Genomic DNA, 27,052 nt, shown 5'->3' on the forward strand with positions numbered 1-27,052 from the left:
TTTCTAACCCTGGCTTCTGCCACAGTGTGGCTCTAGGCGGGTGCTCCTCTGCAGTCGCTTACTAGTCCCAGAAGCCCCAGTCAATACAGTGGTACCTCGGGTTAAGAACTTAATTCGTTCTGGAGGTCCGTTCTGAACCTGAAACTGTTCTCAACCTGAAGCACCACTTTAGCTAATGGGGCCTCACGCTGCCGCCACACAATTTCTGTTCTCATCCTGAAGCAAAGTTCTTAACCCGAGGTACTATTTCCGGGTTAGTGGAGTCTGTAACCTGAAGTGTCTGTAACCCAAGGTACCACTGTCATGCACTTTATCACATAGCCTGGGGCTCATTTCTATCAACTTGCTCATGTTTCCTTTGGGCTGGTAGCAGAGGGTGCTGTCGTTTCGTCCGGCCTTTGAATTAGCTCTACAGCCAACCGGAGAGGGTCTTCTCCTCTCCCCACATCTTCAGGTGGTAGTGTAGGTAGTTCCTTAGCTTCCCGTAAGAGGTTGGACAGAGCCGCTCGAAGAATGCAGGCAATCTTTTTTGGCTGATGAGGTGCGTTTTCGTCCCTGCCTGCCTTTGTGTCTTTTAAGCCATTTTTTCTTTTGAACCTACACTCGGTTTTATATTGTGCAGCGATATTGGTCCTCACGGGAATGCTGTGTAATATCGTAGAGCTGGAAGGGTCCCTGAAAGTCATCTAGACCATCCCCCCGGAATACGCAGCTATCCCATATGGAGATCGAACCTGCGACCTTGGTGTTATCAGCACAGCGCTCTAACCAGCTGAGCTACCCAGGGCCTTATAATAGTAATAATAAGACTAACTCAGCTGTGTGTTTTATTTATGATTTGTGAAGTGGATATAATTTGTATAAGGTATGTGGTGGATTTTTTGTTTATGTTTTTCTTGTATATATGTGCAAATATGAATAAAAATTTATAGATGAAAAAAAATAATAATTTATTATTTGTACCCCGCCCACCTGGCTGGGCTTCCTCAGCCACTCTGGGCGGCTTCCAAAAAAATATTAAAATACTGTAATACATCAAACATTAAAAGCTTCCCTAAACAGGGCTGCTTTCAGATGTCTTCTAAAAGTCTGGTAGTTGTTGTTCTCTTTGACATCTGGTGGGAGGGTGTTCCACAGGGCGGGTGCCACCACCGTGAAGGCCCTCTGCCTGGTTCTCTGTAACTTGGCTTCTGGCAGTGAGGGAACTGCCAGAAGGCCCTCAGAGCTGGACCTCAGTGTCTGGGCAGAACAATGGGGGTGAAGATGCTCCTTCAGGTATCCTGGACCTTAATTGAGGCTGGGTCACAGTAAATTGCAATGCGAACGGTTTCCCCCCCTTCTGCAGGCAAAGCAGCTTCTGCAGGCTCCGTAGGCAGTAAATTAGGCTTTATCGCAGCAACCAAACCTTCTCACGTCCCTCTTGAATCAGTGTGTGGGTTTATCGCCACTGCTATATAATGCCAGCGTATGTGATTTCCGACGGGAGCAGGCAGCAAAGAGACGGAAAATATAATAATAACGAACTGGCCTTTTAAGCCACTTTAATTGAGCTGTAAACCGTGCTTCTGACAATGGTGAATCACTTTTGCTTTGAAGAGGCTTTCCCCCCCATTAGCCGCTATACAGAAACACTTCAAATATTTGCCCCTACCTGCAGCAGCTCAGCCAAGAAGCAAATTCTTAAACAAAGTGTGGTTTTATAATGAATGGCCTTGGCATGGAGGGAATCAGGCGTTTCCTTCCCTTTTCAGGAACGTTTTGCAACTGCACTGTCAGGGATGCTCAGTTGGAAAGCAGCAGTGTTCAAAGATTTTGGGCACTTCAGGCAGGATTCAATCGCACGCTGGCCGGTACGTTCAAGTTGCACAATTATAGTTGATTGGGAGGTCTTGCTCAGCGAGCCCGCTTTCCCCCGAGAGATCAAACTTCTCGCAATAAGGAAAGCTATCTCATGAGAAGAGAAGACTCCCTGGAAAAGACCCTGATGTTGGGAAAGATGGAGGGCTCAAGGAGAAGGGGACGACAGAGGACGAGATGGTGGGACAGTGTTCTTGAAGCTACCAGCATGAGTTTGACCAAACTGCGGGAGGCAGTGGAAGACAGGAGTGCCTGGTGTGCTCTGGTCCAGGGGGTCACGAAGAGTCGGACACGACTAAATGACTAAACAACAAACAATGGGGAAAATGCACATGGAATCATAGAACCTGAGGTTCATCTAGTCCAACCCCACACAGTGCAGGAATCTGAGCTAAAGCATCCATGACAGATGGCTTCAAAACCTACAAGGAAGAAGAACCCACAACTTCCCAATGGAGACGGTTCTGTGTAAGCAGAGTGAGTGCTCTTTAAATAGCCAGCACAGGCCCTCGCAAGTTTCCCTATTTTCCAGCAACAGTCCTGGATTTACAGAAGCCGTCCCAGTCTCTTATTTGATCCCAGAATGTCCCACTTCTACTTAGGACATCCCTATTTTCAGTGGGAGAGACGCGGGTGGCGCTGTGGGTAAAAGCCTCAGCGCCTAGGGCTTGCCGATCGAAAGGTCGGCGGTTCGAATCCCCGCGGCGGGGTGCGCTCCCGTTGTTCGGTCCCAGCGCCTGCCAACCTAGCAGTTCGAAAGCACCCCCGGGTGCAAGTAGATAAATAGGGACCGCTTACTAGCGGGAAGGTAAACGGCGTTTCCGTGTGCGGCTCTGGCTTGCCAGAGCAGCGATGTCACGCTGGCCACGTGACCCGGAAGTGTCTCCAGACAGCGCTGGCCCCCGGCCTCTTGAGTGAGATGGGCGCACAACCCTAGAGTCTGTCAAGACTGGCCCATACGGGCAGGGGTACCTTTACCTTTACCTTTTCATTTTCAGTGGAGAAATGTTGGAGCATATGGAGTTATGTGATCCCCGAACCAAGGAGATAAGTAACTATACAACCTTCAGAAGACATCAGAAAGTTTTTTTTAAAAAAAAAATGTTTAATGTTTTATTACAGGTGAAACTCAGAAAATTAGAATATTGTGGAAAAGTTCATTTATTTCAGTAATTCAGCTTAAAAGGTGAAACTAATATATGAGATAGACTCATGACATGCAAAGTGAGATATGACAAGCCTTTCTTTGTTATAATTGTGGTGATAATGGCGTACAGCTGATGAAAACCCCAAATTAGCAATCTCAGAAAATTAGAATATTAAATGAAATCAGCAAAACAAGGACTGCAAATAGAGCAATATTGGACCTCTGAGAAGTAGAAGCATGCATATGTACTCAGTACTTGGTTTGGGCCCCTTTTGCATCAATTACTGCCTCAATGCAGCGTGGCATGGATGCTATCAGCCTGTGGCACTGCTGAGGTGTTATGGAAGGCCAGGATGCTTCAATAGCAGCCTTCAGCTCTTCTGCATTGCTCGGTCTCATGTCTCTCATCTTTCTCTTGGCAATGCCCCATAGATTCTCTTTGGGGTTCAGGTCAGGCGAGTTTGCTGGCCAATCAAGCGCAGTAATCCCATGGGCATTGAACCAGGTTTTGGTACTTTTGGCAGTGTGAGCAGGTGCCAAGTCCTGCTGGAAAATGAAGTCAGCATCCCCATAAAGCTCGTCTGTGGAAGGAAGCATGAAGTGCTCCAAAATCTCCTGGTAGACGGCTGTGTTGACCCTGGACTTAATGAAGCACAGTAGACCAACACCAGCTGATGACATGGCTCCCCAAACCTCTTTTCTAATGAGGGCAGCTTTTGCATCATATTTGGAAACCAAGGACCCAGAGTCTGGAGGAAGAATGGGGAGGCACACAATGCCAGATGCTTGAAGAACAGTGTGAAGTTTCCACAGTCTGTGTTGATTTGGGGAGCCGTGTCATCAGCTGGTGTTGGTCCACCTGTAATAAAACATTAAACATAAAAAACCCCTTCCCTAGACAGGGCTGTATGTTTTTATATACAGTGAGGGGGAAAGTATTTGATCCCCTGCTAAATTTGCCTGTTTGCCCTCTGAGGAAGAAATGACCAGTCCATAATTTTAATGGAAGGTTTATTGTAGCTGTGAGAGACAGAATAACAACAGGAAAAACCCCAATTACCCCATTCAGGACCAGGGAATCCCCCATACCCACAACAACAACACCACCACAACTTTGTACCATGTTTTTATGTTCTGGTTTGGATGATTGCACACCATGGCTTTCTCAATTCAGACCACGTTGTACAAGGAATTGATATCTCAGCTCCTTTAACCCCGGTTTGGTCTGATGCCTCCAGATTGCACTTATATACTTTGCCAGAGGCTCAAGGGCCTTGGCAGAGCCATCCCTGCTGTAAGTCATTCTCCCTTTTGAGGAAATTGTTGTGGAAGATTGAAAATAGAAGACTGAAAATAGAAGGCTGGCTTTCTGCCGGTGTTCTGAGACCATATGCTATGTCTCTCCAGAGTTTCAGAATATCAGGTCGTCCGCCCCCCCTCCTCCTGCTCTCCCTCCAGGGAAAGTTGCCTGATCCTGCCATGATGTGTGAAAACCGCTTGCTGGTATGTCCCTGAGTGTGTCCGCTTCACAAAACCCTAATGTGCGAAAATCCTGCCGTTTCCCCTGGCGCTTGACTCTAAACTGGCCTTGGGCACTCGGGGGCAAATAGCAAAAAGAAGAAGTGTGTTTTCCTGTAGTGATGATGTATACACTTTCAAAATAGGAGAAATGGCACTGTTTTTTGTTCTCTCTTACTCTGCTCCTCTCAGTCGTTTCCTGGCCACGAGGCAAAAGTCTGGGGAATAAAATGTGGCTTTAGAGCCAGCGTGTTGTAGTGATTAGAGAAGTCGGACCATTTCACATAAAATACATTTTTAGGATGGGAGTGATGAAAGACCCCATTTATTTCTTTTTCGTAAATCTAGCACATGGGGCAAGCACCCCCTGAACAAACAAAATTGCTTCATCTCCTGTTTGTTTTTGCTATTCCTCTGAAAATGTGACTTTATTGATGATGGTGATGATGATGATGATGATGATGATGATAATAATAATAATAATAATAATAATAATAATAATTTTATTATTTACAGCATGCCCATCTGACTGGGTTGCCCCAGCCACATATAAAAACATAACAAACCATCACGCATTAAAAAAAATCCTGATACAGGGCTGCCTTCAGATGTCTTCTAAAAGTTGTGCAGTTCTTTATCTCCTGATAGGAGGGGGATTCACAGGGAGGGCACCACTACCAAGAAGGCCCTGTAACCTCACTTCTTGCAGTGAAGGAACCCTCAGAACGCCCTTGGGAGATGGATCTCTGTATCCGGGCTGAACAATGTGGATGGAGACGCTCCTTCAGGTCTACTGGGCCGAGGCCATTTAGGGCTTTCAAGGTTTAAAGCACTGACATATTGATTTCTATGCATTTATAAAGCTAATGGTCATTTTCTGTAGGCTGAGCCCGAAAGGCCAATGGTCAAGGATAATAGTCCAGCAAATCTACAAATGTTCAGCCCCCAGCTCAGGTTGGGATGATGCACATAAACTTGCAAAAGATTCTCTCCCATGGATGTTGATCATCACACCTTCCTGAAGGAACCTGTGAGCCATTTGTGGCATGCTGCCATCCTAGGAGAATGAAATAATAATAATAATAATAATAATAATAATAATAATAATAATAATATATTATTTATACCCCACCCATCTGGCTGGGTTTCCCCAGCCACTCTAGGCAGCTTCCAAGAAAAGATTAAAAATACATTAAAACATCAGTCATTAAAAACTTCCCTAAACAGGGCTGCCTTCAGACATCTTCTAAAAGCCAGATAGTTGTTTATTTCCTTGACACCTGATGGGAGGGCATCCACAGGGCGGGCGCCACCACCAAGAAGGCCCTCTGCCTGGTTCCCTGTAACCTCACTTCTTGCAGCGAGGGAACCGCCAGAAGGCCCTCGGAGCTGGACCTCAGTGTCCGGGCAGAACGATGGGGGTGGAGATGCTCCTTCAGGTCTACTGGGCCAAGGCCATTTAGGGCTTTCAAGGTCAGCACCAACACTTTGAATTGTGCTCGGAAATGTACTGGGAGCCAGTGTAGGTCTTTCAAGACTGGTGTTATGTGGTCTCGGCGGCCGCTCCCAGTCACCAGTCTATCTGCTGCATTCTGGATTAGTTGCAGTTTCCGGGTCACCTTCAAAGGTAGCTCCACGGAGAGCGCATTGCAGTAGTCCAAACAAGAGATAACCAGAGCATGCACCACTCTGGCGAGACAGTCTGCGGGCAGGGAGGTCTCATCCTGCGTACCAGATGGAGCTGGTGGACGGCTGCCCTGGACACAGAACTGACCTGCGCCTCCATGGACAGCTGTGAGTCCAAAATGACTCCCAGGCTGCGCACCTGGTCCTTCAAAAGGACAATTTCCCTCTTCCCATAGATGCCTGGTTTGTGGCACGGATTCCTGCAAGCTTAATTGAAGATCTGCCCTGCCTTTGCTTTGCCTTGTATATCTCCTCTCTCCCTGCGCCCGACAACAGAGGCAATGCCGCCTGTTCTAAAAATGCCACTCGGATGCTGATGAGGAATATCATTAGCATAATTTTAAGCTGAGCACATCACTTGGCTTATGAAAATATTTTGGCAGCTGTCCTACCTTATTTTAGATGAGTGGCGGAAGGGGGGGTCGGATTCGAGCCGCTGTCAGATGTGCCTTGCATGGCAATGACCTCTTTCCTTTGGCGATAAAGATGTTCAGGAGAGCGACTTGCGTTCCAGGCATTTTGCCAGCGCACCTTTCCTGCATCCAATTCTTGGCTCTGTCCTTCACCTCCCAGGGACCTGGCCAGGATAAATGTGCCCCAGGATTCGCTTTTGCTGTTCAGAAGTCCTTGTGATATTAATATTATAAATCTCTCTCTCTTTTTGTTTCCTCCCTAAGCAGATTTCGCAATCGAATCTTGCCATTTTGTTAACACTTCGTTTAGGATTTTGAGTAGACTAAAAAATAAAAAAGTCAATTTTTTATTTTTATTTTTTGCAGGGTTTTTCTTCTCCTTAGCTGACTTCAAATGCTCTGCAAATAAAGATTCAGGCAATTGAGAACACACTTCACTACAATAGTTAGCTGATTTCTGATTTTAACTTTTATATATGTATGGATTTCATTGTACAGTTTTTCTGAAGGGTGGCACACGAACATTTTTCGAGTGCGTGGGAATATTCAGTTTTTAATACTTCGGTTTTTGCATCAACCCTAGGGTTGGGAACAGCCAGCTAAGAACACTGTTTGAGTGCTTTCTCCAGCTGGCAAAAGGTTGCGGGGGGCGACTGGAGGCAGCTATTCGCCTAGTGTTAAAAGCGACTCGCCAGAGGCGAGCTGCAAGTGTTGTTTGTTGCCTGCGGCTTCCTGCTGCTGGACTGTGCAAATGCGTAGAAAGCAAACGGAAGTTGTTGAGTTTGCGGTAGAAAACGAAGCTGAGGGCAGCTGTTCTCATGACACTTTCTCTGCAGAGCAGGATATGAAGGAAGGAAGCGCTTGAGAGTCAGCATTCTGAACTGCAAATTCGGGTTTTTTCTGGTACTTTTGCTTCTTCCTGCTCCTTGAACTTCCTTCCTTTCGACACCTCACCCGCCAGCTCCTTCCCTTACCCACCTTAAAAGGTAAAGGGACCCCTGACCGTTAGGTCCAGTCATGGCCGACTCTGGGGTTGCGGTGCTCATCTCGCTTTATTGGCCGAGGGAGCCGGCGTACAGCTTCCGGGTCATGTGGCCAGCATGACTAAGCCGCTTCTGGCGAACCAGAGCAGCGCACGGAAACGCCGTTTACCTTCCCACCGGAGTGGTACCTATTTATCTACTTGCACTTTGACGTGCTTTCGAACTGCTAGGTTGGCAGGAGCAGGGACCGAGCAACGGGAGCTCACCCCGTCACAGGGATTCGAACCGCCGAACTTCTGATCGGCAAGCCCTAGGCTCTGTGGTTTAACCCATAGTGCCACCCGCATCCCTTTCCCACCCTAGGTGGCTTAAAAAAAAAATCAGCTTGAATCATAAAATGTAGAGGACCCAAAGGTAAGGTTACTAGATTTTTTCCCCAATGAATCCAGGGACACTTTTCAACTTCAATGGATTTTGTATGGGGACTGATTTGTAAATCCGAGGACTGTACCCAGGAAACGGGGACGTCTGGTAACCTTACGCAAAGGGTCATCTCATCTAACCCCTGAAACTTACAATATACCTGAAGGAGTGTCTCCATCCCCATCGTTCTGCCCGGACACAGAAGTCCAGCTCCGAGGGCCTTCTGGCTATTCCGTTGCTGTGAGAAGTGAGGTTACAGGGAACCAGGCAGAGGGCCTTCTCAGTAGTGGCGCCCGCCCTGTGGAACGCCCTCCCGCCAGATGTCAAGGAAATAAACAGCTATCTGACTTAGAAGACATCTGAAGGCAAGCCTTGTTTAGGGAGGTTTTTAATGTTTGATCTTTTTCTGTGTTTATAATATCCTGCTGGAAGCCGCTCAGAGTGGCTGAGGAAACTCAGCCAGATGGGCGGGGTATAAATAATAAATTATTATTATTACTACTATAATCATGTGGATAATTGGGTTTCTTATTCGGGAAAATTGTAGCAGAGTGCCCCCAGAGCATGCGCAGAGTGCCTTTTGTGTATTTCTTCCTTGCAAAATCAGACCGCTACCGTTTCTCCCTTCCATCTTTCCTGCCTCGGGCTTAACTCTTTGAACGCTGGGCCTCTCAAAGACTTGGAGAACCTCTATTCCTGGTGCGGGCTTTTCTCCGAGGAAATCTACATCGTTTTATTTTTATTTTTGGAGACAGCTTGCAGTACGCTTGTTGCCTTGGAAGCTTCAGGGATTCAGGCTGCTTCCTGAAGCCAAAACCCCTGGGGTTAGAGCTTTAGATCCTGTGCATTAAAGGGATTTGTTGAGTGTTTCTCGCGTTGAACAAAAAGTACATCTGTTACATTTCCCCTGCTTGGAAGATTTCCCCCTTTTATCTTGGGGAATGAAAGTTCAAAATGCAAACAAGAGATTCTTCTTGAAAAATTTTCAGCGGGGCATGGGAGGCAGAATCAAAGCAGTGGAGATGCCTGTTCCATTCATTTTTTCCCCAAACAATATTTTGGGCTGCTTCAAGAACATTTGGTTCTTTTCCTGGTATTTTGGTTCTGAGTTTGATGGCTGCAATGTTCCTGCGCTCCTTGAGGCCTAGAAACTTAGCTGTGCGTTGTTTGATTTTGAACCGAGGAGGCTGCATTTCGCACTGAGTACCAATTTGTGCACTTTGGTTGATCTCCAGTTCCGAAATTGTGAGAGGCACATGTGCAAAACCACCGTGTTGTTTGGTGCACCCGAAACCAGTCACCCCCAAACTGTCACATGGAAGAAAGAACAAATTGTTTTCTCCTGATCTGGAAGGTAGGATGATCATCCAAGCTGCTTAAAGCGAGTCCCCCACCTTCCACAACAGGACACCGTGACGGAAACCAGAGCATACGAAAATGCCGTTTACCTTCCTGCCGCAGTGGTACCTATTTATCTACTTGCACTGGTGTGCTTTCGAACTGCTACGTTGGCAAGAGCTGGGACTGAGCAACAGGCGCTCACCCCGTCGCGGGGATTTGAACCGCTGACCTTCTGATCGGCAAGCCCACCTGCGTCCTTTGGAAAAGGACCACTACTGGTTTAGATCCCTGCATCCCTGAAACTGCCTTTCTCCTACAGTTTCGGCTCATTGCTTTTAAAAATAAAATACAATCCCAGTGGGTCGGGTTCCTGATTGCCGCTTCTTCTGCCTTTTTTACGTGAATACGTGGAAAGGCAGCTCACAGAAGACAAAGCCCCAGTTCTTGCTATTATTTACTCTGCTCTTCCCAAGCTAGTAATTAGCCTCCTATTGTACGAAATCTCCCTGTGATGTGCTTTTCTCTCGTTGTCGGAGGCACTTGAGAATGAAATGAACGGATAAAACGGAGGCAATTTAATTCCAAAAACAGAAAGCAATTTAACCAATTTAATTCCCCCCAAAAAGCCTAGTAAGCTTCATGGCTGAGCGGGGATTCGAACCCTGGACTCCTAGGCCCCACCCTGACACTCTAACCCAGGCATAGGCAGACTTGGCCCTCCTGATGTTTTGGGACTACAATTCCCATCATCCCTGACTACTTGTCCTGCTAGCTAGGGATCATGGGAGTTGTAGGCCAAAAGGGTCTGGAGGGCTGAGGCTGAGGAAGCCTGCTCTAACCACTAAACCACCACTGCCTCTCGGAGAGCCAGGACTCCAGGTTCCTCATCCCTGCTGTACTTGGGCTTTTGCACGACCTCCCTGCATCCAGTTAATGCATTAGAGATCTGGAAGCTGGTGTTTTGAAGGGCAGGGAGCTGATTCAGAACGGTGCCAGGAGACGGCTGCTTTTCCATCCCTCTTCCTGGTAGCTTCGCAGATGGGCCCAGTGTGAGAGAGTAGCTAATCTAAGGAGATTTTTGTGATCAGACAGCTGTTTCCTGTCTGAGGGTTTCCAGAGCCTCGGCTTCATACCGACTGCTCAGGAAAGACAGAAAGAAAACACACTGTGCCAACTTCCTGGCAGCAGGAGAGGGACTCATTTAAAGGGGAACAGCCCCAATTGGGGGGTGGGCAGAGGTGATTTTAGGGCAGCACGATTGGATCGGCCGTACTGGGCGCCACACTGCAGGGGGCGCCACAGCAGTGCCCTGAAACGTAGCGTGAGAGGCCGGGGTTGCACAAGGTCTCCTCGCTGGCTCAAGCGGGACTAATTAAGCCAGCTAGCCCTGGTGATCATCTAGTGTTTATTGGATGGATTTCCACCCTAAATTGATTTTTGATTTTATTGTTATTTACACTTTATACCATATTTTATGCTGGTTTTTTTGTTGCATCAATTAAGTGTTTTAAATTTGTTGTTAGCCGCCCTGAGCACGGTTTCCTGAACTGGGAAGGGCGGGGTGTGTATATATATATATATATTTATATATATATATATATTATTATTATTATTATTATTATTAAATTTGAAACGCCAAATTCTGCCCCTGGGACCAATGGGGAGAGCCAGCAGCAGAGCTTAAGCAAATTTGCTTTTGGCAAAGTCTATTTCTGGCGAAGAGAATGGATGTACTTGCTGACATATCCACCAGTAAAAGGTAAAGTTGAAGGACCCCTGGACGGTTAAGTCCAGTGATAGGCGGGGTGCGGCGCTCATCTCGCTTTCAGGCCGAGAGAGCTGGTGCCTGCTTGATATCAATAGGCAGGGAGTTCCAAAAGGTTAGGTGCTGCCGCACTAAACCGTTGAGTTCTCACCAATGCAGAACAGGTGTTTTGTGGCTCCTGCAGTAGCGCCAATTATGCCGTGGTGTAAAGATAAAGGACCCCTGAACGGTTAAGTCCAGTCAAAGGTGACTATGGGGTTGCGGCGCTCATCTCGCTTTCAGGCCGAGGGAGCCAGCATTTGTCCACAGACAGCTTTCCGGGTCATGTGGCCAGCAGGACTAAGCTGCTTCCGGTGCAATGTTAAGCCAGAGCGCACAGAAACACTGTTTACCTTCCCGCCGCAGGCTATACCTATTTATCTACTTGCACTGGTGTGCTTTTGAACTGCTAGGTTGGCAGGAGCTGGGACAGAGCAACGGGAGCTCACTCCGTCGCGGGGATTCGAAACGCTGACCTTCTGATCAGCAAGCCCAAGAGGCTCAGTGGTTTAGACCACAGCGCCACCTGTACTGTGTATCTGAATGTTATGGACGCAGAGGAATGGTGGGAGGAACCAGCTGGGGGACCCTCGAGGGAAGAAGGCGCAGAGCCCAGGGAGTGGTGGTGGGACCACAATGGGTGGTCAGAAGGAGAGGACAGGGAGGAGGAGATGTTGGAAGCTTAAGAGGTAACAGGGTTTAGTGAGCGGGGAGAGTCTGTGACAGAGGAAGCCCAGAACTGGAGGCAGAAGCTGAAGCAGGAGGGTGGGAGGAAGGAGGCCAAGAGGCAGAGAGGAGTCAGGTGCGAATTCAGTCACTGTCCTGTCTCCATGCCAGAGTGCGGCAGCTCCAGGGCATGGGCAGAAAGTAGCCGAGTTGCGGTTGCGTGAAGTGTAACTCCCGTGCTGAGTCCCAAGAAACACACACGGAGGCAGCAGAATTAATGAGCGATAGTTTACGGAGGTTTAAGAACTGGATATGGAACAACTGATTGGTTCAGAATTGGGAAAGGAGTACGACAAGGCTGTATATTGTCTCCCTGCTTATTTAACTTATATGCAGAATTCATCACACGGAAGGCTGGACTGGATGAATCCCTAGCCGGAATTAAGATTGCCGGAAGAAATATCAACAACCTCAGATGTGCAGATGACACAACTTTGATGGCAGAAAGTGAGGAGGAATTAAAGAACCTTTTAATGAGGGTGAAAGAGGAGAGCGTAAAATATGGTCTGAAGCTCAACATCAAAAAAACAAAGATCATGGCCACTGGTCCCATCACCTCCTGGCAAAATAGAAGGGGAAGAAATGGAGGCAGTGAGAGATTTTACTTTCTTGGGCTCCATGATCACTGCAGATGGTGACAGCAGTCACGAAATTAAAAGACGCCTGCTTCTTGGGAGAAAAGCAATGACAAACCTAGACAGCATCTTAAAAAGTAGAGACATCACCTTGCCAACAAAGGTCTGTATAGTGAAAGCTATGGTTTTCCCAGTAGTGATGTATGGAAGTGAGAGCTGGAGCATAAAGAAGGCTGATCGCCAAAGAATTGATGCTTTTGAATTCTGGTGCTGGAGGAGACTCTTGAGAGTCCCATGGACTGCAAGAAGATCCAACCTCTCCATTCTGAAGGAAATCAGCCCTGAGTGCTCACTGGAAGGACAGATCCTGAAGCTGAGGCTCCAAGACTTTGGCCACCTCATGAGAAGAGAAGACTCCTTGGAAAAGACCCTGATGTAGGGAAAGATGGAGGGCGCAAGGAGAAGGGGACGACAGAGGACGAGATGGTTGGACAGTGTTCTCGAAGCTACCAGCATGACTTTGACCAAACTGCGGGAGGCAGTGGGAGACAGGAGTGCCTGGCGTGCTCTGGTCCAGGGGGTCACAAAGAGTCGGACACGACTAAACCACTAAACAACAACAACAAAAGTGTAGAAATGATTACAAAGTCCAAGTTCTTACTGGATCCCCACTAAGGCTCAAAACTTCAGCTCGTGAGAGTGTATCCAGTTGCAGAAGTAAAGAACAGATGGGATAGACAGAGTGTGCAGAAAGATGCAGAGCTGCTCAGTGGCAGAAGATATAGTTCCCTTCTCTGTGCATTGACCTCGAGTCCCGCAGACTAACCAGAAAAAAATGGCTGCATGCATGTTTTGAAAAAGTTCTGCATCCATAAAACCCACACTCCTTGACAAGGGAGGTGAACACTCAAGGGTGTCTTCCCCTCCTGCTGTGAGAAGCCCACCTCCCTGCTGTCTCCCAGAACCAGAAGAGGCGTGAAAAGGGCAGAGGAGAGGTTGGCTGCATGCAGGCGTAGTCTCTGATTGCTTGGGGAGGGGAACCGTAGAGAGGAGGGATATAAATGCAAGAAATAAACTCTTCCACCTTCCTGCTTAAGAAAGCTGGAGGGACCAGTCAGGTGAAGATGTCAGCCACCCACCTGGCACCCAGAGATCTCCACGTGTTTGCAATTGGACCTGTGTGAGTCGCAAAGCGCACCTGGCGCCTGGGGAACTTCTCAAACTGCTCAAAGGTTAGACTGAACGAGTGGTATAGATGGCAAACCCTTTTGAGCGAGACTGATTCCATTCATTTGAAAGATGCTCGTTTTAAAAACTGAGTGTATATGTTGCACCAGAGTTTAAATGCTTTGACATGCTTCTGAGCATAGCTGTCAACTTACAGATTTGAAAATAAGGGACTAGCAGCCTCGAAAATAAGGGATCAGCAGCCAAAATAAGGGATTTTCTGAACACAGGTATGTTCAACATCTGAGCCCCTCTGAGCCAAAGGCAGAAAGCCCAGCCAAACAAAGCCTCAAGCGGTGGTTCCCACAGCACAGCAACCCGGCAAAGGGGATGCAGCAAGGAAAACCACCATCACCTCTCCGCTGGGAAGTGCTGAGCAAATGCGAGTCCCCAGCAATGCGGCTGATTTGATCGGCACAAGGCATGCAAGCGCCACCCCCCAGTCGTTCTTAGACTCCTTATTGGGCGAGCAACACAGCCAAGCAACACAGTTGGAGCCTCCCTCCTCCCTGGCCGGCAGGGAGGGAGGGAGGGAGGGAGAGGAGCTGCTTCCTTTGAAACCCGGGAAATTTAAGGGACATCATCAATAAGGAGGGACAGCAGCGGGACACGGCGCTGGGATAAGGGACTTTCCCGCCAAATAAGGGACGCTTGACAGCTATGCTTCTGAGGCGCATCTCGCCGCTCCCTGTAGTGGAAAGCTGGAAGGAGTCGCTAAACGTTTCCACCGTGGGGATGTTTATGTTCCTCCTTTGAAAAATGAATCCAGGAGCCAAAGCAATCTGTCTCAACTCCCTCACTGGAAATGAGCAGTTTAAAATGGGCAGCAGTCATTTTTCTCATGAAGCATTTCAGATTAATCACTCCTTTATTGCAGCAGCTGAACTAATGCTGTGTGGTTCTAGCACAAGGGTTAATCTGCCTGGTTTCTCAGCTAGTCCGTCCCCCCCCCATTTTCTATATTTCAGAAGAATGAGCTGCTATTACTTGAGTTAATGGGTGTAATTTTAGTTCAGGGGCGTTCCACCTTTCAATGGTAGGCAGTGGTGATGCCAAGCCCTGATGGCTGTGTTTTACCTTCGCTGTTGGAGGCAGAATGTCTCCCGTATTTCAGTTTGTGGAATCATCAATGGAGGGAACTGGGTCTTGGCCACAGTGAGAACAGGATGCTGGGCTAGATTTGGGGGTTAGACTAGATGACCCCCAAGTCCCCTTCCGTCTCTGCAATTCTTTCCCCCCCAATAATATTTATTAAATTTCTTACAAAAACATAACTTTAACATAACAGAAAAAGAAAAAAAACAATAACAAAATAAAAATTAAAAAGAAAAGAAAAAAAGTATTTCACACCTCACATATACCACCGCATACAATAAGACTTAGTTAATTAATTAATTAAAATCCAACTTCATAAACATATTTCTTGACTTCCTCTAATCTCTTCCAGCTGAATTTCCTTGTAAATAAATGTAGCAGTTTCCAATATCATTATTCCATATAATGCCTTGACTGTTGCAGGAATTTATGTATAGTTTGGGGGGGGGGTTGCCCCTCCAGCAGATATCATGCACATGCAACCCACTAGCAAAATCAGCACAATCACTTTTGTGGCTTTTGTGATTTGTCCCCACAAAACACTTCATCGCAGTTTCTTCCTATCTATTCAAAGGGCCTTTGCTGCAGCATACCAAATGTAACAATTCACTGATAAATGTAATTATGTACTGGCTCACTGGAAAACTTCAGAAATTCCTATAGACATGTGAGCTCAGCTACTCAGCAGCCCCTCTGCCTGAGTGATAATCCCTGGTATCCTGATACCTGAGTTCCAGACAGGCAGCCATTCCAGAAATAACAAACCCAGATGAAGACAAAAGGGTGTGATTGACTTGGCTGGGAAACAGGGAAATGTAAATATCTATTTTGTTACACTTGATGGGTGTTTGGTGGAGGGCAAGGAGAACCATGGGGCAGGGTCCAGGATGCTCAGATTACTGCCACCAGACCTCCCCTTTCATGATGTAACCATGATGTAGTTGGGGGGGGGTGTAAAATGGGGATTAGCAGCTAATAAAAGTTTGGGTTCCCTTTTGTTCTGGGCTTCCATCTTGTTCCACCTTGTGGCAGGTGGGAGTCCTGTCGCGACAGTCTTCGATAAAGACCAAGCCTACTGGCTGCTGTTTTGCTCTGGTACTCCTGGCTGGTGTCCTTGTTTTTTGTCTAAGGGAGCCCTCAGATTTCTCTGTTAACATGACCCTGGACTGTGACCCTGGACCAATACACCTCTGCCCATCATAATTACTGTATTTTTCGCTCTATAGGACACACCCGACCATAAGACGCACCTTGTTTTAGAGGGGGAGAACAAGGGGAAAAAATTCTCCCCCTCTCTGCTCAGCGCCCCTTAAGCGAAGCGGCAGGAGCAATGGAGCCCCTTCCATTTCTCCTCCCGCTTGGCTGAAGGGGCGCTGCGCAGCTCTCCCTCTCTGCTGAAGCCAGGAGAGTCTTGCTCTCCTGGCTTCAGCAAAAAGAACTTGAAGCCTCCGGAGCGCAGTGGGAACTCATGCTGCGCTCCGAAGGCTTCAGGCAGCTATCCCTGAAGCAACGTGAAGCCAAGGAGCGCGGAGGGAGCGCTCCCTCTGCGCTTCGGAGGCTTCACGTTGCTATCGCTGAAGCCAAGGAGCCTGCATTCGCTCCCTAGGACGCACACACATTTCCCCTTAATTTTTGGAGGGGGAAAAGTGTGTCCTATAGAGCGAAAAATACGGTAATACTGGGATGCATTAACAAATAGACCGGCTTGTTAAAATGCAGGTGCGTGTTTGTAAGGAACGAGACCCTGCAAAAGGCACATTTCTGAGCCCACCTCCAAACCCTTGAATGATCTCTGGATCTGCTTCTAAATGCACGGGTTGTATTTAAGAGTCCTATAGGGTCTTGGCATTGGACAGTGCATCTTGCAGAATTGCAATTATAGCACAGCCCTGAGCCTTGTGTTTATGGCTGCTAGGAATGTCAAGAGAACCTGTTAACATCCTGGCCACCCCCGGCTTGTGACCTCAGTTGCACTAATGGGCTTCCCGCTTGCACCTGGCTGTCATTATTTCTGTTGCCCCTCCAGGAATCCTTGGAATAACAGTAATAAAAGGAAGCACGCCGGGGCTAAATTTAGGCTCCCGGCTGGCAGCAGCGAGCGGCTAGCGAGGCATCGACCCTTTGCTAGGCTGATCCATCTCCCGCTGGTGCTAATTGGAGTTAAGCGAGTGTGTCTGTGCAAGCTGGGCTCCCTCCTCTTCTGCTCAGAACGGATCGGGGATGAAGGAACAGGTTGGCTGCAGGGCTCTTCCAAGGCAGAATTATTCCGCGCTTCTCAGCTGCCTGCAATGTACCGTATTTTTCGCTCTATAGGACGCACCGGACCATAGGAGGGGGAGAACAGGGGAAAATTTTTTTTCTTGTTCTCCCCCTCTAAAACAAGGTGCGTTCAAGGTGCATTCACCCGAAGCCTACGGAGCACAGTGGGAGTTCCCGCTGCGCTTTGAAGGCTTCAGCCGGCTACCTTGGAAGCCTGGAGAGCGAGAGGGGTCACTGTGCACTGACCCCTCTCGCTCTCCAGGCTTCAGTGAAGGCAACCCGAAGCCTCTGGAGCGTGGCGGGAGTTCCCGCTGGGCTCCGGAGGCTTCAGGTTCCTTTCGACCTGCTCTTTGGGGCTGGCGGGGGGAAGCGCTGCTTTCCCCTTCCACCAGCCCCAAAGAGCAGGTCGGGGAACAGTGCAAAGGCTGCATGCAGCCTTGCCGCTGCCTCCCAAGCTTCTGGGGCTGGCAGTGGAGGGAAGTGCTGCTTTCCCCCACCGCCAGCCTCAAAGATCCCTGAAGCCTTTGGAGCGCAGCGGGACCTCGCACTGCGCTCCAAAGGCTTCGGGTTCCTTTCGCTGACTCAAAGCCTTTAGAGCGCAGCGCAAGTTCCTGCTGCTCTCCAAAGGCTTGAGGCTTCAGGGACAGCCTTTGTAGCCTCCGCAGGGCACTTCACCCCACTGCACTGCAGAGGCTTTGCGCAGCTAACCCCAAGCTAGAAGAGCGAGACGGAGCGCTCCACAGCGCTCCGTCTCCCTGTTCTGGCTTTGGGCTTAGCCGCGCAGCCTGCATTCGCTCTATAGGACGCACACACATTTCCCCTTAATTTTTGGAGGGGAAAAAGTGTGTCCTATAGAGCGAAAAATACGGTACAACCAAGGACGGCACGGGGTGCTGTCCTCCTGATCTCTGAGCAGGCTGCAAGCTGCGGTCGCCTGCTCTGGGTCTGGGCTCTGGGTGGAACATAGGAGCCTGAGTCACACAACTGGTCCATCTAGGTTAGTGCTGCCTACACTGGTTGGCAGCTGCTCTCCAGGATTACAGCCTCTCCTCGCCCTATGTGGAGATACGGGGGATCGGAACTGGGACCCGCTGCGTGCAAGACAGGTGCTGCAGAACTACAGTTCCCAGAGTTCCCTGGGAAGAGGGGCTGGCTGTGCTGCAAGGGGGTTGGGCTAGATGACCATTGGGAGTCCCAGTCCTAAAGTTCTAGGACTGTTCAACCACTCTGGAAATTGGAGCTCTGCAAGGGCTCTCCTAAGTACTCTCTTATCACTCTTGGCTTTTAATGTTTGATGTTTTATTATGTTTTTAAATGTGCTGGAAGCCACACAGAGTGCTGGGGGCAACGCAGCCAGATAGGTAGAGGAGAATAACAACAACAACAACACAGTGGTACCTCGGGTTACAGACGCTTCGGGTTACAAACTCCGCTAACCAGGAAGTGGTTGCTCCAGTTTAAGAACTTTGCCCCAGGATAAGAATGGAAATTGCGTGCCAGCGGCACAGCGGCAGCAGGAGGCCCCATTAGCGAAAGTGCGCCTCAGGTTAAGAACCGTTTCAGGTTAAGAACAGACCTCTGGAACGAATTAAGTTCTTAACCCGAGGTACTACTGTAATAATAATATCCCTAAGATTTTTTTGGGGGGGGCGCCATGACTGTTTAAAGTGGCATGATATTGCTTTAAGTGTAAAAGGTTAAGGACCCCTGGACAGTTAAGTCCAGTCAAAGGCAACTATGGGGTTGCGGTGCTCATTTCACTTTCAGGCTGAGGGAGCCGGCGTTTGTCCACAGACAGCTTTCCAGGTCATGTGGCCAACAGGACTAAACCACTTCTGGCGCAATGGGACACCGTGACGGAAGCCAGAGTGCACGGAAATGCTGTTTACCTTCCCGCTGCAGCGGTACCTATTTATCTACTTGCACTGGTGTGCTTTTGAACTGCTGGGTTGGCAGGAGCTGGGACGGAACAGTGGGAGCTCACTCCATTGCGAGGATTTGAACCGCCAACCTTCCGATCGGCAAACCCAAGTGGCTGAGTGGTTTAGACCACAGCGCACCTGCGTCCCTGCTTTAAGTGTACAGTGCAGATGGTACCCAGGTTTCTCTCTCTCTCTCTCTCTCTCTCTCTCTCTCTCTCTCTCTCTCACACACACACACACACACACACACACACTCCCTCTTTCCACTTTATAACTTACAGCCTTTGCTCCAACATTCTCTCCAGCCCGCCCCCTTAGACTTGGTGGTTGCAGATGGGCTCAACAGTCGGATACTAGTAGCTTTTTGTACAGGGAAAGGATGTGGGGCTTTCCCAGCCATCTTGCAATTTAGGGATCTTATTCACAGCGATCATCGCAGAGAGAAACTCCCATAATGGCTCGAGAGAGATGCCCTCTGCTTTCCCACTGCCCTGCTCAGTTGAGTAGCAAATGGGCCGTGTTAATGCGCGGAGACCTCATTCAGGGGAGCAAGATTCAATTTGGCTTCTAGCGCAATAAAACAGGATAGTGCCACAGGGGCTTTCACGTGCTCTCTTGCCGCCACAACATTAGCGCATGCATGTGTATGCTGTGAAAGGCAATAAGGAACACTCAAGAGCTTGAACACTCTTCGGCGAAGCAGGGAAAACAGAAATCTTCTGCCGCTCTTAGGATGCAGGCACACTGACCCGTTCATAGCACAATAATAATAATAATAAATTTTATTTATATCCCGCCCTCCCCAGCCGAAGCCGGGCTCAGGGTGGCTAACAACAATAAAATAGTACAACATTCTAAAATCATTTCATTATGAAATTAATTCAAATCAAATTGATGGCAACCGTTAGGCTAAAGTTCTGTGAAGATTGCCAAAGGAGGGGGTCAGGCTGTGCCTTGGCCAAAGGCCTGGTGGAACAGCTCTGTCTTGCAGGCCCTGCGGAAAGATGTCAAGTCCCGCAGGGCCCTAGTCTCTTGTGACAGAGCGTTCCACCAGATTGGGGCCACAGCCAAAAAAGCCCTGGCTCTGGTTGAGGCCAGCCTAACCTCTCTGTGGCCTGGGACCTTCAGGATGTTTTTGTTTGAAGACCGTAAGTTCCTCTGTGGGACATACCAGGAGAGGCGGTCCCGTAGGTACGAGGGTCCTAGGCCGTATAGGGCTTTAAAGGTTAAAACCAGCACCTTAAACCTGATCCTGTACCCCACCAGGAGCCAGTGCAGCTGGTATAGCACCGGGTGAATGTGAAAAAACACAAAGATGTGTTTTTTCTCAATCTGCAAAAAGGGACACAGACTCCTTCGTGTGGTTGTGGACTTGCTTTCATGGGGTGTTTCTAAGCTTAACAATTTTGTGATTCTATGAAACTTTATTGGGCCCTTCAGCCTACTGCTTTTATTGATTTGGTTTTTATAAACCTCACTGTGGCTTTATTGCAAAGAATAAACCGATAAAGCTACCGGTTAAGAGCCAGAATTTAAAACTTTCCCCAAATAATGGAACGCGACAGTATGCTTTTAAAAAAAGCGGATTGAGACATGTGTCTGGGGAGGCTTAGCTAAACAAGAATGCTTTTAGGTAAAGGTAAAGGGACCCCTGACCATTAGGTCCAGTCGTGACCGACTCTGGGGTTGCGGCGCTCTTCTCGCTTTATTGGCCGAGGGAGCCGGCGTACAGCTTCCGGGTCATGTGGCCAGCATGACTAAGCCGCTTCTGGAGAACCAGAGCAGCACACGGAAACGGCGTTTACCTTCCCGCCGGAGCGGTACCTATTTATCTACTTGCACTTTGATGTGCTTTCTAACTGCTAGGTGGGCAGGAGCAGGGACCGAGCAATGGGAGCTCACCCCGTCATGGGGATTCGAACCGCCGACCTTCTGATCGCCGACCTTCTGATGCTTTTAGCCAGCACCAAAAACCGAAGGCCCCTGCCTGGTGTCAGTAGGCAGGGAGTTCCAAAGGTTAATTCCTGACAAGTGAAGAATGAGGACTTTGTGTCCTTGAGCCTGCCTGTTTTTTATAAACATAAGAAGAACATGATGGATCAGATCATCTGGTCCAGTATCCTGTTGTTGCCATGGGCAACCAGGTGTCTGAGGGAAACTCACAAGCAGGATTCGAACGCAAGATCCCTCTCCCCTGCTGTAGTTTCCAGGAACTGAGACCCAGGACCATTCCTGCCTCTGACCGTAGAGGCAGAAAATAGCTGTTGTAACAGCCATTGCTAGCCGTCTCCTCCATGAATTTCTCTCATCTTTGCAGCAGAGCCTTCCGTTTCCCGACTGGGAACAACAGGGTATTTCGGCCGTAAAATTAAAGCAGGAACCCTTTGGATATCTCTGCGATCCCTCACCCTCCCAGGGTGGCAATTGAGTGCCTCTGCATTGTGACATTTCCCCATAGTCAGGCCTGGCCACTGATATTAATTGCAGCCCTGGGTTTGGCTATACATAGAACGCGCTGCTTATTTTGGGTGGCGGAAGGCAAAAAGCCGCCCTCTGGCTCTCCCGGCAGCCGGGCGTTTAAATAACACAGAGTCACCCGCTTGGGGTCCTGCGCAGGGCAGCCGTCGCTTCAGATCTGCTCTGCGGTGAGATGGGGTGCTCATTTGTGCAGAGAAGGGCTGTGGTTTTCCCCCACCCCCCTCACCATGGGAGGAACTGAATGCTGGTGTCGGTTTTGCAAGCTCTAAGCATCTTCAGCAGCCTTCCTGCCAAAGTCGAAATCTTAATTTTTGATTGTTCTGGGAGAAATCAAAGAGAGCTGGGAGGATGGCAGGGTATGGGGAGAGAGCAGAGGTTTATTATTATTACAGTGGTACCTCGGGTTAAGTACTTAATTCGTTCCGGAGGTCCGTTCTTAACCTGAAACTGTTTTTAACCTGAAGCACCACTTTAGCTAATGGGGCCTCCTGCTGCCGCCGCGCCGCTGGATTTCTGTTCTCATCCTGAAGCAAAGTTCTTAATCTGAAGCACTATTTCTGGGTTAGCGGAGTCTGTAACCTGAAGCGTATGTAACCTGAAGCGTATGTAACCCAAGGTACCGCTGTATTAGTTATAGGTAGGTAGCCGTGTTGGTCTGCCGTAGTCGGAACAAAATAAAAAAAATCCTTCCTTAAAGGTAAAGGGACCCCTGACCATTAGGTCCGGTCATGGCCGACTCTGGGGTTGCGGCGCTCATCTCGCTTTATTGGCCGAGGGAGCTGGCGTACAGCTTCCGGGTCATGTGGCCAGCATGACTAAGCTGCTTCTGGCAAACCAGAGCAGCGCACGGAAACGCCGTTTACCTTCCCGCCAGAGTGGTACCTATTTATCTACTTGTGCTTTGACTTGATTTCGAACTGCTAGGTGGGCAGGAGCTGGGACCGAGCAATGGGAGCTCACCCTGTTGCGGGGATTCGAACCGCCGACCTTCTGATCGGCAAGTCCTAGGCTCTGTGGTTTAAACCACAGCGCCACCCGCGTCCCATTGAAATAAATAAGACCTCCTTAAAGCAGGAATCAAGGGGGAAAGCCAAGCTGGTCCAGCTTCCCTTTTGGTATTCTCGCAGATCCTCCCCCCTGTACCTGTAATTTGAATTCCCTCAGCGCCGTCTCCATCCTCTCACGGCGCAGGAGGGCATTCATCTTGCGCTGTGTCTCCTGCTCCTCGGTTGACATGTGCCCCCCTCCCCTGCTGGTTCTGCTTCAGCGATGCGCCTGCCTCCAAGCATCAAACAGAACAAACAAGCCTTCTCTCTAATAAGCCCAAACTCTTCCGTCAAAGTTCGGCCTGTCCTCCTTTGCCCTTGCCCGCTCGTTTTCCCTGTCCTTCAGAAATCCATCTCAGCAAGTAAAGCCTCTCTCCCTGTGTGTCTTTTAAGAAGCAAGTCTTTGCTGCAGAAAAAGTCTGGCTTCAAGCATCTCAGAGCCTTTTGGAGTAAGGAACAGTGTCAGAGGGGTGAGGCGGATGATTTCTTCGTTGGGAACAGCGTGTACGCAGAACAGCTTCTTCTTCTTCTTCTTCTTCTTCTTCTTCTTCTTCTTCTTCTTCTTCTTCTTCGGCAATCACTCATAGCCGGGTAAGATTGTCTTCCATAAACACGGTTTTAACAGTGAGTCCGTAAGTGACTGTGGAGGCCAATTCTAGATCCACACGTCCTTCCACAGTGGGGACATAGGTTTCCGGGCGGAGTTGATCACGGTGAGGGTTTGCCAAGCATGCCTTCCTCTTAGCACATTTCTCCCTTGCGTCCTGAGTTCGAGTGTCTTCAAAGCCCCTGAGACCTTTGGGAAAAGGCTCGTCTCCAACTGGAACGTTCGCAGGCCAGTGTTTCCCAGTTGTCGGTGTTTATACTTCATTTTGTTTAGATTTGCCCGGCAAGAGTCTTTAAACCTCTTTTGTTGACCACAATCATTACGCTTTCCATTTCTTTTAGTTCAGAATAGAGTACAGTGGTACCTCGGGTTATAGACGCTTCAGGTTACAGACACGTCAGGTTACAGACTCCGCTAACCCAAAAATATTACCTCGGGTTAAGAACTTTGCTTCAGGATGAGAACAGAAATCGCACGGCGGCAGCAGGAGGACCCATTAGCTAAAGTGGTGCCTCAGGTTAAGAACAGTTTCAGGTTAAGAACGGACCTCCAGAACAAATTAAGTTCTTAACCCGAGGTACCACTGTATTTGCTTTGGAAGACAGAACAGCACAAGCAAACAAGATTCTGGGCCACAGAGTGTCCTGAGGCCGCTAGGCTTAGATATCTGGAGTGGTGCTGTTGCCAACTGCCAGCGTTTGGTTTTTATAAAACTTCCTGTTTTGTCATTTATGCCAATACTTGAATAAGCCCCCATGAAGCCTTCCATGCCTATGCAATGTAAATTCTGCAGTCAAATATTAGGCAGGCTTGTATATGGTACACTTGCATTTGGAATGCTGTATACAGTTCTCATGGAATCGTAGAGTTGGAAGGGGTCCGAGGGTCATCTAGTCCAACCCCGTGCAATGCAGGAATCTTGGCTAAATCATACACGTTTAGCCTGGAAAAAGAGGAGACAGAGAAGAGGCAGAGCATAGCCATCAGCGAATCTGTCAATGAATTTGTCTGTCCCTCTTTCAAAGCATCCAGGTTGGCAGGCATCGCTGCCTCATGTGGCAGGGAGTTCCATAGTTTAGCTACGTGCTGTGTGAAGACGTATTTTCTTTTATCCGTGCAACGTTTTCTGAAAGCGAGGACATGCCTAGCGCTCAATGAGATAGTGGCCTCATTAAGCTGAAACAAAATTATATCCTGGTTTGCTGTGTTCAGATATCAGCACTGTTTTACAGGATTATCTTGTTCAATTTAGTTAAATCCCATGAGAAGACCTTTTACATTCCTTAGCGTTAATCTGATGCCGACAGGTGCTTCAGAAGGGAGATTTGCCTGCTTATGTTTTTGCAGTGAGAGAGAAACTGAGGATTATTGTACACTTATCTTTTAAACGGCCCAGCTTGCATAGGAGACTGCCTTATTGTGCTGGTCCTGGGGGGGGGGGGTGTTTACCGTGCGGCGTGGTCCAAGTCCAGTCCTAGGTCGAGGGTAAGGAGGCTGTCCGTCAGGGGCGAAGCGAGGTCCAAAGCGAGGAGTCAGGCGTGGTCAGGAACTCAGGAGAGCAGGACAGGGTGCCGGCAGGAACAGGTTACCAACGATGTTGCTCCCGCAACCTGGGACTGGGCGGGCTGGCCTTTATCTCCTCTGAGGCATAGGGCGGCCCCGGTCCACAGGTGACTCGCCTCTCCTGGCCTGGAGGCAAGCACTCCTCCTGCGGGAACTTAGTTCCCTCCGCCTCTCTGCCCTGAGCCTCTGCAGTTCAGGAGAGGCTGGAGGGTTACTGGACCCAGAGGCAACCTCACCTTCCCCTGATGGGGCTGAGAGTGGAGCACCTGCAGGCAATGGGTCCTCCATCACCTCCGGAGCCAGAGCGGATTCAGCTGGTGTCTGCACCTGAGGCTCCAGCACAGGTGAGGACCCTTCAGGCTCAGGCCCCAGCCCCGGCTCAGCTGGTTCTGGAGGCGGGGACTCCTGTGCAGGCTGGGATTCCTCAGGTTCAGTCTCTGAATCAGATTCCCAGGGCATCCACACTTATGCAGAGTCAAACCGCTGGTCTATCTGGCTCCATATCGCCTGCACTGGCTGGCAGCAGCACTCCAGAGTTTCAGACATCTTGGTTAAAAGTATATATATCCCCCAGTTGTTGGGAAATGAAGAAAACGAACCAGGTTTCGAAAGATTGGCATTATGTTTACAAAGATGGTAACACGCTTGTGAATTGCTGTTATTATAATATATATGGAAAGTCAATTACCTGGAAATTAATTGCAACCCCGGGCCTGAGGTCTTAATTATAACATAAAGTTTAGCAAATTGCCTCAAAACATTCTAGACACTGTGCTGAGTGCTTGAGGTCTGCAAACATTGGAGCCTTTTGCTTGTGATGCTAAAATACTCTTTAAGAAGCGAAAAATGTTATTTTTTCTGTTAGCCTCCTCCAGTTCTTGCCAGTGCCTAAAATTTTATTTGTCTGTCGTATTTGGGCTTCCCATCCTGGATAGAGCATTGAAAGTAGTTTATCATCTCAAAACCATGTGCATATATTTGAAACAAAACCATTTTTTTTAAAAAAAATCTTCCGTAAAAAAATCCATTTATTTTGTTAAGATTTTGCTAACACCCCTGCGTTGTGTGACTTTACCCGAAAAAGCCGGGAAGGACTGAGCTCAGGCAGACCTTACTCAGCAGAGAATTCTGTAACTGTGAAACCACAACTCAAAACGCCCTTCTCTGTTTCCCTCATTAGTTTTAATTAGGGGAGCTTGGGTCAGAGGCATCCCTGTTCAATCAACAAAACAATATTTGCGGCCAGTATTAGCTTCGCCAAGTTAGCACATTTTATTTCTGTTCCGCCTTGAGGATGCTTTAGTCAGATCACCAGAGCCTCCGTGTTTACGAAGCTATTGTACTGCCAACCTCTCTTGTATGCTTGTGAAACATGGACCACTTATAAACGGCATCTCCAACTCCTCGAAAGATTCCATCAATGGAGTCTCCGAAAAATCACTTGGGAAGACAGGCGAACTAATGCCAGTGTACTGGAAGAAGCAAAGATCACCAGTGTCAAAGCAATGATTCTTCAACATCAACTTCGTTGGACTGGTCATGTTTTTCGGATGCCTGATTATTGTCTTCCCAAGCAACTACAGTGGTACCTCGTTTTATGAACTTAATCCATTCCAGAAGTCCTTTCTTAAACTGAAACTGTTCTTAAGCCGAGGTGTGCTTTCCCTAATGAGGCCTCCCACCGCCACTGCCCTTCCACCGTTCGGATTCCGTTCTTAGACCGAGGTAAAGTTCTCAAACTAAGACAGTATTTCCAGTTTTGCGGAGTTTGTAAACCAAATCATTTTTAAACCAGACTGTTCTTAAACCGAGGTACCACTGTACTCTATTCCAAACTTAAAAATGGAAAGCATAATGCTGGTGGTGAACAAAGGAGGTTAAAGACTCTCGGAAGGCAAATCTAAAAAAAAAAATAGTATAAACACCGACAACTGGGAAACACCGGCCTGCAAGCGCTCCAGTTGGAGAACAGCCTTTATACCAAAGGTGTCATATGGTTTGAAGACGCTCGAACTCAGGACGCAAGGGAGAAACATGCTAAGAGGAAGGCACTCTTGGCAAATCCACACCGTGATCAATTCCTACTGAGAAACCAATGTCCCCACTGTGGAAGGATGTATGGATCCAGAATTGGCCTCCACAGTCACTTACGGACTTACTGTTAACACCGTGTTCATGGAAGTCAATTTTACTTGGCTACGAGGGAACGTCAAAGAAGATTCCTGCCTGCCTTGTTCTTTACTCATTCCAGAAAGCAAAGAATACGAACGGGCAGAAAATTGGCTCATATTGTGTCATAATTTGAACCTATCTAAGTCTCATTTAGGGGACGTGGGTGGCGCTGTGGGTTAAACCACTGAGCCTAGGACTTGCCAATCAGAA

At 48.5% G+C, this 27,052-nt stretch overlaps 2 protein-coding genes across 4 annotated transcripts in view; both read left to right on the forward strand.

Moving 5' to 3' along the window:
* FCHSD2 (FCH and double SH3 domains 2) overlaps positions 1 to 7,427 on the forward strand; it is a 376,100-nt gene extending 368,673 nt beyond the window's left edge. For both annotated transcript variants that reach the window (XM_053385391.1, XM_053385392.1), the window contains exon 20: positions 7,317 to 7,427. In XM_053385391.1, the coding sequence (XP_053241366.1) occupies positions 7,317 to 7,412 (96 nt within the window). In that variant the 3' untranslated portion in view covers positions 7,413 to 7,427. The remainder of the gene's footprint in view (positions 1 to 7,316) is intronic.
* Positions 1 to 27,052, forward strand: part of GDPD5 (glycerophosphodiester phosphodiesterase domain containing 5) — a 176,857-nt gene that overhangs the window by 90,295 nt on the left and 59,510 nt on the right. The window lies entirely within an intron of this gene.

This window comes from Podarcis raffonei, chromosome 4, assembly GCF_027172205.1.
Source record: "Podarcis raffonei isolate rPodRaf1 chromosome 4, rPodRaf1.pri, whole genome shotgun sequence".
NCBI lineage: Eukaryota > Metazoa > Chordata > Lepidosauria > Squamata > Lacertidae > Podarcis > Podarcis raffonei.